This window comes from Pan troglodytes, chromosome 5 (genome assembly GCF_028858775.2).
Source record: "Pan troglodytes isolate AG18354 chromosome 5, NHGRI_mPanTro3-v2.0_pri, whole genome shotgun sequence".
Taxonomy (NCBI): Eukaryota; Metazoa; Chordata; class Mammalia; order Primates; family Hominidae; genus Pan; species Pan troglodytes.
Genome location: NC_072403.2, coordinates 42257892 through 42271514, shown reverse-complemented (window position 1 = coordinate 42271514; position 13623 = coordinate 42257892). Strand labels below are relative to the sequence as shown.

The 13623-nt window shown below is 43.4% G+C and overlaps 1 protein-coding gene across 1 annotated transcript in view; it reads left to right on the top strand.

Moving 5' to 3' along the window:
- Positions 1–11781, top strand: part of PXT1 (peroxisomal testis enriched protein 1) — a 35556-nt gene extending 23775 nt beyond the window's left edge. Inside the window, exons 2-3 of the mRNA XM_016955348.3 lie at positions 1761–1891; positions 10456–11781. Coding sequence (XP_016810837.1) covers positions 1761–1891; positions 10456–10560 — 236 coding nt within the window. The 3' untranslated portion in view covers positions 10561–11781. The remainder of the gene's footprint in view (positions 1–1760; positions 1892–10455) is intronic.
- Positions 11782–13623: the final 1842 nt, after the last annotated feature.

Sequence of the window (13623 nt, the reverse complement as noted above, 5' to 3'; positions counted from 1 at the left end):
TCCTAAAGCACTTGGGAATATATCATCTCTAACCCATGGGTTCTAAGTGACTGAAGGACAGAAACCTTGTCTGTATTCTTTAGATCTTCCCCAAAGCACCTAACAAGTGTTAACTTATAGTGTTGCTTAAAAACGCTCATTGGTTGCTGGAAGCAAATAAAGTTTGGAGAGCTCATCAAGGAGAGTGGGTAAAAATATTAAATGGGGCTGGGCATAGTGGCTCATTCCTATAATCCCAGTACTTTGGAAGATCAAGGTGTGAAAATCACTTGAGCCCAGGAGTTTAAAACCAAGACCAGCTTGGGAAACAAAGAAAGACCCTGTGTCTATTAAAAAAAAAAAAATATATATATATATATATATATATATGCATGTATACACACATTTTTATATATAGTTATTCAAAATAGATTGTCCATTATATATATATACACACACATATATAATATATATGTTATATATATAGTGGAAAAATCTATTTTGAAAAACTATAAAGATCTATTACTGCTTGTCCAATACAATAGCTACTAACCACATTTGGTTATTAGCACTTGAAATGTGGCTGGTGCAATTGAGGAACTGAATTTTAAGTTTTAATTAATTTTAATTAATTTAAATTTGAAAACTGATCATTGATTTCATTGTTAGAGCCCTTTTAAGTATGTTTGAAATGACCTGGATATGTGAGTCTAATTTTTTTTTTTTTTGAGACAGGGTCTTGCTCTGTTGCTCAGGCTGGAGTGCAGTGGTGTGATCATAGCTCGCTCCAGCCTCCCCTCCCGGGCTCAAGCAATTCTCCCATGTCAGCTTCAGTCGAGTAGGTGGGACTACAGGTGTGAGCCACCGCACATAGCTAATTTTTAAATTTTCTGTAGAGACAAGGTCTTACTATGTTGCCCTGGCTGGTCTGAAACTCCTGGGCTCAAGTGATCCTCCCAGTTTGGCCTCCCAAAGTTTTGGGATTATAGATGTGAGCCGTTGCGTCTGGCCTGAATCTACGTTTTAAACTGTCAACTTCATGAAATCTAAGTATAGATCAAGATTTTCCAGTGAAAAGTTAGCATCTAAATTGAGGTGTCCTATAAGTACAAAATAAACACCAAATTTCAAAGACTTAGGTATAATTTAAAAATGTAAAATACATCATTAATAATTTTATATTTATTAATGTTATAATTATAATATTTTGGATATATTGATTTAGGTAAAATAAATTACTAAAATTAATTTTACCTGATTTTACTACTTGAAACTTTAAAATTACATATGTGGCTTGAATTATATTTCTATTGGAGAGAGCTGATCTATTCCAATAGATAGGCTTTGCTTTTTGATAATTATTATAATAACTGAATTTCAACTCTTTTTTTTTTTGAGATGGAGTTTTGCTCTTGTCACCCAGACTGGAGTGCAATGGTGCAATCTTGGCTCACTGCAACCTCTGCCTCCTGGGTTCAGGTGATTCTTCTGCCTCAGCCTCCTGAGTAGCAGGGATTACAGGCACCCGTCACCACATCCAGCTAATTTTTTGTATTTTTAGTAGAAACAGGGTTTCACTGTGTTGACCAGGCTGGTCTTGAACTCTTGACCTCAAGTGATCCACCCACCTCAGCCTCCTAAAGTGCTGGGATTACAGGCGTGAGCCACTGCATCTGGCCAACCCTCTCATTTTCTAAGACAGTTTTTAGTAACTAGTGGTAAGTGATTTTACAGATAATTAAGTGGGATTATCTCTTTTGAACTCTTTTTTCTCAATGCAGATCATGATCTACTTTCTCAGCCCAAGGAGCATAGCATTGTTCAGAAGCATCACCAGGAGGAAATAATTCACGAGTTGGCCATGCAGCTGAGACACATTGGGGACAACATTGATCATAGGATGGTTCGAGAGGTGAGGCTTCAGTTTCCCCAGCCAGGGCCTGTCAGGTAGGAGGAAAGAGCAAACAAAACTACGGCTGCCAAGTGTCTGAGATGCCCAGGAATTATCAGAATTAATGGAATAATGCTGTCTGGATTACCAAATATTAGATCTAAACATTGTGAACCTGAGCCAAAGCTGGCATTTAATCTCATACTTGCTACTCAGACTGTGGTCTGTGGACTGGCAGCATCAGCATCACTTGATTAGATGTGCAAGATCTGAGACTCCAGCCCACACAGTCAGACCAGCCCACACAGTCAGAATCAGAATCTACCTTTTTACACATTCCCCAGGGGATTTGTGTGCACATTGAAGTGTGACAAACTGTTTCACACCCTCAAAACTGGATGCAATTAGAATCACCTGTTGAGTTTTAAAAACGACAGATGCCTGGGCCCAACCTGGAGAAATTCTGATTTAATTGGCACAAGGTAAGGCCTGGGAACCTGGCATTTTAAAAACTGCCTCAGTGAATCTAATGCACAGTCAGGGAGGAGAACCTATGCCTTGGACTGTGGTTATCCTCCCTGAATCAGCCCGAAGGGTAGGATGCAGGCCCTACCCTGGCCGGTTTCTTAGAATCTCCTGATTATTATAACAGATGATAAGGGAAAATAGGAAAGACTAATGATTACTGTTTGAAATTTTGGGGGTGATGAAATCCACAGCTAACTTAGTTTTCCTCCGAAACAACCTGTATTTGGCAGGAGAGAATGATTACATGGGCTTTGTGACAGACAGGGTGGCAGACCTCTCAGAGCCCAACTTCTTGCCCTTAGATTCAACTATCCTGTGAAGCTTTCTTGGTGCAGCTTCCACCATGCTGTCCTCCACCATGCATGCCACAGGGAGTGCCGTGTCCTCTTTTATACTCAGGTCCAAATGTGGACAACACACAGCCTTTCCCTCAAATAAAACATCCTGGAGACAAAACATGAATGGGAGATCCCAACAATAATGCTATAAAAGCAAGAGGGGGCCAGGTGCGGTGGCTCACGCCTGTAATCCCAGCACTTTGGGAAGCCAAGGCGGGCAGATCACTTGAGGTCAGGAGTTCGTGACCATCCTGGCCAACCTGGTGAAACCCCGTCTCTACTGAAGAACACAAAAATTAGTCAGGCATGGTGGCACACACCTGTAGTCCCAGCTACTCGGGAGGCTGAGGCAGGACAATCTCTTAAACCTGGGAGGCAGAGGTTGCAGTGAGCCGAGATTATGCCACTGTACTCCAGCCTGGATGACAGAGTGAGACTCTGTCCCAAAAAATAAAATAAAATGAAATGAAATAAAATAAAATAAAATAAAGCAAGAGAGAAATAAAGAGAAAATAAACATAGAGAACATAGGCAATCAAATAAACTATTTGATAAGCCAATTTCATTCCAACAAATATTTATTGAATGCCTACTATATGCCAGACTCAGTTCCAGGCATTGGTGGCTACAGCAGTGAGCAGCAGGGCTCATAGAAATGATGTGGGGAGGGGGCAGATAACAAGGCAGATGAACAATAAACAGCCAAGTCAGACAGGGATGCGAGCTCCAAGCAGGATCAGGGCACACTGACTGATGGAGAGTGACTTCCGATGGGCTGTCAGGGAAGGCGTCTCTGGGAAGGTGATATTTAAGCAGAGCCTGGAAATGAAGGAGCTAGCCATGAGAACACCTGGAGTGGGAAAGTGTTCCAGGCAGAGGGAACAGCCAGTGCAAAGCCCAGCCCCACCAATCTACTTTGTGTCTCTGTGGATTTGCCTATTCTGGACATTTTATATAAGTAGAATAACACAACATGGAACTTTGTGTATGGCTTCTTTCACTTGACATACTTTTTTCAAGGCTTATCCACATTGTAGCATGTATCAGTATTTTACTTCTTTTTACAGTTGAATATTCTATCGTACGATATACCACATTTTGCTTATCCATTCACCAGTGGTTGGACATTTGGGTTGTTTCCACTTTGTGGCTATCATGTATAATGATGCTGTGAACGTTTGTATATAACTTTTTGTGTAGATATGTTTTTATTTTTTTGGGGTACATACCTAGGAATGGAATTGCTGGGTCATGTGACATCTCTATGTTTCACTTTTTGAGGAACTTCCAGACTGTTTTCCAAAGTGGCTGCACTATTATACACTGTGGCCCACCAGCAGTGTATGAGGGTTCCAGTTTCTTCACATCCTTGCCAACATTTGTTATTAACTATCTTTTTAATTGTAGCCATCCTAGTGGGTATGAAGTGTATCTCATTGTGCTTTTGATTTGCATTTCCCTGATGAATAATGTGCATCTTTTCATATGCTTATTGGTCATTTTTCTCTTTGGAGAAATGTCTATTCATATCCTTGCCCATTTATAATTGACTACTTATCTTTTTATTATTGTAGGAGTCTTTTTTTTTTGAGACAGAGTCTTGCTCTGTTGCCTAATCTGGAGTGCAGTGCTGTGATCATAGCTCACACAGCCTTGAACTCCTGGGTTCAATTGATCCCCCCACCTCAGCCTCCTGAGTAGCTGGGACCACAGGCACATGTCACCACACCTGGCTAATTTTTTAATTTTTATTTTATTTTATTTTTTGTAGAGACAGGCCCTCACTATGTTGCCCAGGCTGGTCCTGGATTCCTGGGCTCCTGCCTTGGCCTAGGAGTCATTTGTATATTCTAGATGTAAGTTCCTTATCAGATATATGATTTGCAAATATCGTATCCCATTCTGTAGGTTGTCCTTTTACTTTATTGATAGTGCACTTTGAAGTACAAAAGTTTTGAATTTTGATGAAGTTCAATTTATCTACTTTTCTTTTTGTTGCTAGTGCTTTTGCTTTGGGTGTCACACTTATGTTTTCTTCTAAAGGCTTTTTAGTTTTAATTGTTAAATTTAGATCTTTGATCCATTTGAAGTTAATTTTTACATACATTTTAGTTAAGAGTCTATCTTCATTTTTTGGCATATGGGTTGTTGTCCCAACACCATTTGGATTTTGTTGTTGTTTGTTTATTTGTTTGAGACGGGGTCTTGTTATGCTGCCCAGACTGGCCTCAAACTCCTCGGCTCAAGAGATCGTCCCACCTCAACCTCCTGAGTAGCTGGGACTATAGGTACATCTCACTGTGCCTGGAGTACCATTTGTTGAAAAGACTATTGTTTCCCTATAAATTGTCTTGGTGTTATGGGATCTTTGGGGTGTCAATTTTCTGGCCGGAAACCTCTGTGGCCATGGCATCTTTTGCCCAAGTTCTTGTCCTGCACCCAGTAAGAATGCATCCAGGAAGAATCAGGTATGCAGACAAGTGAAGGGTAAACAAGACAAAGATGAGCTTTATTGAGTGTTACAACAGCTCAGAGGAGATCCGCAGTGGGTAGCTCCTCTCTGTAGGCAGGTTATCCATTGAGTGTTCAGTTCTCAGCAGAGAGGAGGCCCTGGAGAGAGTAGCTCCTCTTTGCAACTAGTCGTCCCAATGTCTGCAGCTGTCAGTGGAGAGGCGGCCCTGGGAAGCGTGGCTCCTCTCTGCCAGCAGGTCATCTCTGCAGCTCTTAGCAGAGAGGGCAGTTCCTCTCTGCAATTTGTTGTTTCCTTATCTCCAGCTATCAGCAGGGAGGGTAGCTCCTCTCTGCAGCTGATCATCCCATTGTCTCTCTACCCTCTTTGTCCCGAGGACATCATCTGCCCTGCTCTGGCTGAGCCCAAGGCTTATATGGACCTCAGAGGGGAGGCAGTGCATGCTGATTGGTCGATGGGTGGCCATGGGTGGGCCTGGAAGAGGCACCACCAGTCCTCACTCTGGTCCACAGGACTGGCAGCCTAGCCCCCAGCCTTTAGGCCTTCCCTGGCCTGAAGGTGGGGTCTCACTGGGGACGCACCCCCTTCCACCCAGGAATCAATCTGCCTCCGGCGCCATGCAGGACTCGGCCCCAATCCCTGCTCAGAGATTGGAGCAGGCTCTGGGAGCAGAGAGAGGCCAGGCAGTGGCAGCAGACACCCCTGAGCCTTCAGGGGTAGGGGTAGGGTGCTTCCTGGGGCCCCTGAGGGTGCAAGCTGCAGAGATGCCTGGGTCCTGCAACTGGGAGGGTGGCCACAGTGGCACCCAGGGAGCTCCTGCCCCAACTCAGAAGGGGCTGGGCTCCTACTGGCTCCATGGAGCATGTGGCCCCAGCTGCACCTTCCTGCTGCAGCCAGCATGAGGACAGCAGCCATTGCCATCATTGGCACCCTTGTTGAAAACCAGTGGGCTGTAAATATGAGGGTTTCTTTCTGTACTCTCAATTCTGTTCCGCTGATCTGTATAGCTATCCTTATGCCTGCTCCAGCTTTTCTTGCAGAACTTTATAAGGCTGGTTTTGACCTAGACATTTGTTCTGTACTATAAACCTATAAACTTGTACTTTAGAATACCTTCTTTTGTTTGTTTGTTTTTTGAGACAGGGTCCCACTCTGTTGCCCAATTTGGAGTACAGTGGCACTATCTCACTGCAGCCTCAACTTCCCAGGTTCAAGGAATCCTCCCACGTAGGCCTCCAGAGTAGCTGGGACCACAGTTGCCCACCACCACACCTGGGTAATTTTTTTGTATTTTTTTGTAGAGACAGGATTTCACCATGTTGCCCAGCCTGGTCTCAAACTCCTGGGCTCAAGCAATCTGCCTGCCTCGGCCTCCCAAAGTGCTAGGATTACAGGCGTGAGCCACCACGCTCAGCCTAGAACACCTTTAAATAGACCACAACACATTTAAAAAATAATAGTTTGAAAAATTCCAGCCGAGTGTGGTGGCCACAGTCCCAGCTACTCGTAAGGCTGAGGTAGGAGGATCACTTGAACCTGGGAAGTCAAGGCTGCAGTGAGCTGTGATCGTGCCACTGCACTCCAGCCTGGGTAACAGAGTGAGACCCTGTCTCAAAAAAAAAAAAAAAAAAATCCTAAGTTTGGCTCTGAAATGCTGAAGGCTTTGCTGCTTCAAAGTTCAAATCAAGGAACTTTAACAGAATTTCAAGTCTGGCATGGTAACTTTCTTTCCTATATAGTCATCATTTATTTACCTTTTGTACTCTGTTTAATCAAGCAGTCACATCGATTCTCTAGATGCCTTCCTGCCATTGATGTATTTAAAGAAACTTTTATTCTTGCTCTTGGAACTGCCTATCAAGCAGCTCATCAAGTTATATTTTTATCTGCTAAATGGATTGTTGTTGAGCTGCCAAATTTTTTGCTCTCTTGTTCTTTTTACTTAAGCAAGTGCTCTGTCTTTTCAAAAGTGTTCTGTGTTTCTCAAAATAACATCTTTTAGGCCGGGCACAGTGGCTCACACCTGTAAACCCAGCACGTTGGGAGGCTGAGGCCAGGAGTTTGAGACCAGCCTGGGCAACAGGCTGTCTCTCTCTCTCTCTTTTTTTTGTTTGAGACCCCTGTCTCTACAAAACAATTTTTAAAAAAATTAGCCAGGTGTGGTGGTGTGTGCCTGTAGTCCAGCTACTTGGGAGGCTGAAGTGGGAGGATTGCTTGAGCCCAGGAATTCGAGGCCATAGTGAGCTATGATTGTGTCACTGCACATCAACATGGGTGACAGAGGGAGATCCTGAATCTGAAAAAGAAAAAAAAAATCTTCTATTTTGCCATTGAGTTGTGTGGGGTTTTGGTTCAAGTATCTGCTTTTTTTTTAATTCAGTTTTTTTTTTTTAACCCGGGACATATACTTTTTCTAGATATAAAGCATGTTTTAAAATAGTTAGGCTTCTCATCACTTTTAGAATTTTAAATATGCCTTTGAAATTTTTCTCTCCTTCTGGGTTCTGGAAACTGCTCCCTCCCTGTCCCTACGCCCCTGTCTCTATGCCCCAACAGAGTTGTCACCGGGTCTAGGTACTACACCATCCTCTGTGGTTTCTCCACACCTTTTAGAGTCTCTTTATTTAACTCACCTCGAATTAGCCTAATTTGGGTGTGCCATCTGTTTCCTCTGGGAATCTGACTGATATCATAATGCATAGGGAATTTATCAGTTTGTTAGAAAGAAGGGAGGGAAACAAACATTTATTAAAACATTTTTTCCAGGTACTGTTTGAGACACTTCTACATGTTTCATTTAATTCCCCCAATAACCCTATGAATTACTGTCATAGGTATTTCAGGAGAAGCAGTGGAGTTTCAGAGAGATTACAAAACTTATCGAAGGTCACTTAGCTTCTAAGTGGCAAAACTAGAATTTAAATATATGAGCATCTGACTCAGTGTTCTATACTTTTTCTTGTCTGCCATGCTGAAAGGAAACTCATTCCGTTTTCCTAGCTGATATCGACTATAAGAGGGGAAGAAAAATCCTTTAATGATTTTCGGTTACTAGCAGGACAAAGTCTAAGTTCCTTAGCCTACTGCTAATGGTTTTTCATTCCTTCCTGAATTCATTTCTTCAACTTATATTGAGCACCTGCTGTATGTCAGGCTCTGTTTAAGTACCGGAGATACGGGAGTGATCAAAGAGACAATATTACTGATCTCACGGAGTTTTTAAGGGAGACAAACAGTATCTACACAAATAAAGTATGTAGTTTATCAGATAGAGATACATGCTTTGGAGAAAAATAAAGCAAGGAAAGGGATAAGGAGTGTTGGGGTTTGCAATTTTAAGTAGAGACGTTAAGGGAAGGCCTCATTGAGAAGGTGACTTTTTTTTTTTTTGAGGCATAGTCTCACTCTGTCATCCAGGCTAGAATGCCATGGCACAAAGTCGTCAACGCAACCTCTGCTCCCAGGTGCAAGCAATTATCATGCCTCAGCCTCCCGAGTAGCTGGGATTACAGGCATGCACCACCACACCTGGCTATTTTTGTATTTTTAGTAGAGGGGGTGTTTCACTATGTTGGTCAGGCTGGTCTCAAACTCCTGGGCTCAAGTGATCCACCAGCCTTGGCCTCCCAAAGTGCTTACAGGCATGAGCCACCAAGAAGGTGACTTCTGAGGAAAACCTTGAAAGAAGTGTGGGACTGAGCTGTGGATATTGGGGAGGAGGCAGAGGATTGGAGGCAGGAGGACAGCAAAGCGCTTGGGGCAGGAGTGCGTCTCGTGTGTTTGAAGAATGGCAAGGAGGCCAGTGTGGCTGAAGCTGAGTGAGGGAGAAGGTCATAAAAGATATGGTCAGGGCCAGGCGTAGTGGCTCACGCCTGTAATCCCGGCACTTTGGGAGGCCGGGGAGGGCGGATCATCTGAGGTCGGGAGTTCGAGACTAGGCTGACCAACATGGAGAAACCCTGTCTCTACTAAAAATACAAAAAAAATTAGCCGGGCTTGGTGGTGCATGCCTGTAATCCTGGCTACTCAGGAGGCTGAGGCAGGAGAATCACTTGAACCTGGGAGGTGGAGGTTGTGGTGAGCCGAGATCGTGTCATTGCACTCCAGCCTGGTCAACAAGAGCGAAATTCCGTCTCAAAAAAAAAAAAAGATATGGTCAGAAGGGTGGGTGGTGAGCAGATTACGTAGGGCCTTGAGGTCACTGCAAGGACTTTTTTTCTAAGTGAGGTGGTGCCATCGGAGGGCACTGAGCAGAGAAGCCGCATTTCAACAGTCCACAGAGGGGGCTGTGCTGAGAACAGACTGCAGGGGGCAGGCGGGGGAGCGTTTGTGTCTGACCCACGGTCTTCTTTTTCTGATGTTCCGACATAAACAGTTGTTACTTTCTGCTCCAAAATACTTAATATTCACCTCACCTCTTTGCCCATCTAAGTCCTAGACATTATTAATTATTATTATTATTATTGAGACAGGATCTCCCTCTGTTGCCCAGGCTGGAGTGCTGTGGCACAATCACAGCTCACTGCAGCCTCAACTTCCCAGGCTCAGGTGATCCTCCCACCTCAGCCTCCTGAGTAGCTGGGACTACAGGTGTGTGCCACCATGCCTGGCTCAGTTTTTCTAGAGATGAGGTTTCACCATGTTGCCTAGGCTGGTCTCAAATTCCTGAACTCAAGCCATTCACCTGCTTTGGCCTCCCAAAGTGCTGGGACTACAGGCAGGAGCCACCATGCCCAGTCTTCTCTCCATTCTTCTAGCCTCAAGGCAAACTTGCTCACCTCTTTGAAAGAACTAAGAAAGTGTTTTGGGAATCCAGGGGAATAGGTTATCAGCCCTGAAAAGAGTGCCCCAATTTACTGATGAGCCCCAGTTTGTTGAGACCAGCCGAGGCAACATAGTGAGACCCTGTCTGCACAAAATATTTTTAAAAATTAGCCAGACATGGTGGCATGCATCTGTGGTCCTAGCTACTGGGGAGGCCGAGGTGGGAGAATCACTTGAGCCCAGGAGTTTGAGGCCAGATGGGAAAGACGGTCAGATAGGAAAATATGTCCAGAGGCGTTGTGAGGATATGACCATATGGAAGGTACTGTCCTTCAGCTCATACAATTCATAAAGCAACCCAAGAAGCTTGTTTGCAGCATGGATTGAATTAATATTTTCCATTGTGTTGAATTTTTAACTTTGGATTATTCTATCACTTTAAAAAAAAAAAAAACCTTTCTCTGTGTCTCCCTTTTTTCAAATAGGATCTTCAACAGGATGGCCGAGATGCACTAGATCATTTTGTCTTCTTTTTCTTTAGAAGAGTTCAGGTGTTGCTGCATTTTTTCTGGAACAACCATTTGCTGTAAAAGGAAAGTAAAGGTCAAGTGGTCAAGTTCTGTTTTCTTTTTACCCTCTGAGAAACATGAATCCCACTGGGACAGATGGGAAGAACACCCTTCTCCGTCTCCCTCTTTTTGTACCCATCACTGTTGGTCTACACCCAGTTTGTTGAAGAACTGCGGGTTCACGAGCCATTTGTCTCTTCGGAGGAGCTAGCTATGAGATGTCTGCGATCACATCACAGTAAAGCCCAAGGAGTAATTAGGACCCCAGGAAGCCTTGCTGCCCAGAAAACACCAGCGCTGTGGATGGTCCCAGGGCTCCTTGTGAGGAAACCTTGAACATTTCCTTCCAGGAATGAAAGAGAACCTCGTCCTCAAACTAAAGGCCACAGAAATGGGCACTACCTCCTGGCCCACTCCCTGGGCACCATGCCCTCTGGTGACCTGTTGGCTCCACTCTTGTCACTCATGTCCAGATCTGCAGTGCCAGCTTCTCCTTCTCAGTGACATGTCACCTCCCTGCCCCAATCCTGGCTCCAACCCTCTCTGGAAAATCGAAGTGAAACATTTGTCTCTAATACTCAAATTCAACATATGGCTCATCTCATCTACCTTCCCATTTCCATGCCTAGAGGCCCCACTACTACCACGAGCACCGTTGGGTGTTTCCTTCTCAGGCTCTGATTCTACAACATTTACGTTCTTTTCTCACCTTTGATCCCCTCACTCCTCTGTGACCCCCTTCAAGTCTTCCTTCACCACTCCAGTGTTTTCCCATACCACTCGACCCTGCTCGAAGGTATCTTTCCCTGCTCTGTCATCCTCTTTTAGGCATATGCCTGCTTAAAATCGGGAGTGCTTAGTCCTTGGCCAACAGTCCTGCCTTCTAGAAGAATGTAAGACCTGAAAGAGTTATGAATCTATCACTAGGCAAAAACTTCTCTTTTCCTATTGCTGGATGGTTTTGCTATTATTGGTTGGTGGGCCCTTTGCCTGTGGAATGTATTTCACTCATTCTCTCCTGCACGCTGTTAGGCAGTTCTTTCACCTGCATGCTTCTCCTTTTACCTTTTTGTCTACCTCATAGTCCCTCTCTCCCCTCCTTTAAAAGAATTATAAATATTAGGAAAGCTTGTTGTTATAAATTAAAAGTTTACATATGTATCTTGAGTTCTTCATAGGGGAAGTGTTATTTTTAAAAATTCTAAAAATGAAATAAATATTGTTATTTTATTGAGCATGAAACCCCTGTGCATATTTCTTTTTTGAAGGAGGAACCCCACGGCAGGGTCTAGCCACTTATTCCTGCTCATATTGGTTTGTAGACTTTGATTATACATAGCATTGACTTTGTCCTTCCAAAGGGAAATGTCTCCATTTTTTAGTCTGTCGCAGGCAGTGCATATTTATTTCTATTATTACTTAGGTTCTGGCTGACTAGCCCTAAAACTGTCTTTTTAAAATTTATTTTGAATAGGTTTTTATTTATATGATTCAAAAATCAAAACAAGGCCAGGCACAGTGGCTCACGCCTGTAATCCCAGCACTTTGGGAGGCCGAGGTGGGCAGATCACGAGGTCAAGAGATTGAGAGCATTGTGGCCAGCATGGTGAAACCCTGTCTCTACTAAAAATACAAAAATTAGGTGGGTGTGGTAGCGCGCACCTGTAGTCCCAGCTACTCGGGAGGCTGAGGCAGGAGAATCGCTTGAACCTAGGAGGCGGAGGTTGCAGTGAGCCGAGATCATGCCACTGCACTCCAGCCTGGCGACAGAGCAAGACCCCATCTCAGAAAAAAAAAAAAAAATCACAACCATATGAAAAGGTTTACAACAAAAACCCTTTCTATTATTTTCTACTCTAAATTCCAGTTATGCTTATTAGTTTTTATGTATTCTTCCAGAGGTTCTTTGTATAAATGCTAATTAATACATATATACATACATACACACACACACACACGTATATTTACATACAAGAGGTAGCATGTAATACACACTGTTTTGTACCTTGATTTTTTTACTTAGCGTGGGTGTTCAGGCACTGTTCTGGGTGTTTTATAAAAGTTAACTTACTTATTCATAACAACCTTATGGGATAGGTATTATTATTTGCTCTTTTTTACTGTTAAAAAATTGAGGCAGTAGTTAGTAGAGGGAGGCAGTAGAGTGGTTAACACAAACTTGCTCAAGGGCACACGGCCAGTAAATGACATGGCTGGGATTCCAAACCAGGCAGGTGTTCCTAAGTCTAGATTATTATCCACTATGCCATACTGCCTCTTGGAGAGCTTGCCATGATCCACAGAGAACTCCATAAAGTGTTGCATTGTATTCAGTTAAATGAATGTACATAATTTGGCTGGGTGTGGTGGCTCACATCTGTAATCCCAGTGCTTTGGGAGCTGAGGTGGGAGATCACTGGAGCCCAGGAGTTGGAGGTTAAGGTGGGCTTTGATGGCACCACTGCACTCCAGCCTGGGCGATAGAATGAGACCCTGTCTCTAAAAAAAAAAAAAAAAAAAAAAAAGAAAATTAAAATTAAAAGAAATGAATGTGCATTACTTTATCAAGCCTCCTTTTGTGGACACCTGAGTTATTTCTCATACTTTGCTATTATAAACCATAATTAAATAAGTAACTATGTATACTTTGGATATTTGTTGAATAAATTTCTGGTAGGCAGATTGCTGGGTGAAAGGAAAATGCATTTGTAAATTTGCCAGACCCCGCTGTGGGGCTGCACCACTTTACCTCAGCTTTTCCAGCAGATTATGTTAGTAAACTTTTAAATTTTTGCCAAATTTATGGGTAAAAATTTCTATCTCAGAATAACTTTAATTTGCACATTTAAAATAGTGAGTTTGTCCGAGCATCTTTTTCTTTCTCTGCTGCCCAGGCTGGAGTGCAGTGGCACAGTCACGGCTCACTGCAGCCTCCAACTCTCAGGCTCAAGCGATCTTCCATCCTCAGCCTCCTGAATAGCTGGGGCTACAGGTGTAGCCCCACCATGCCCGGCTAATTTTTTAATTTTTCAGTAAAGACAGGATCTCACCATGTTGTCCAGACTGGTGTCCAACTCCTGGGCT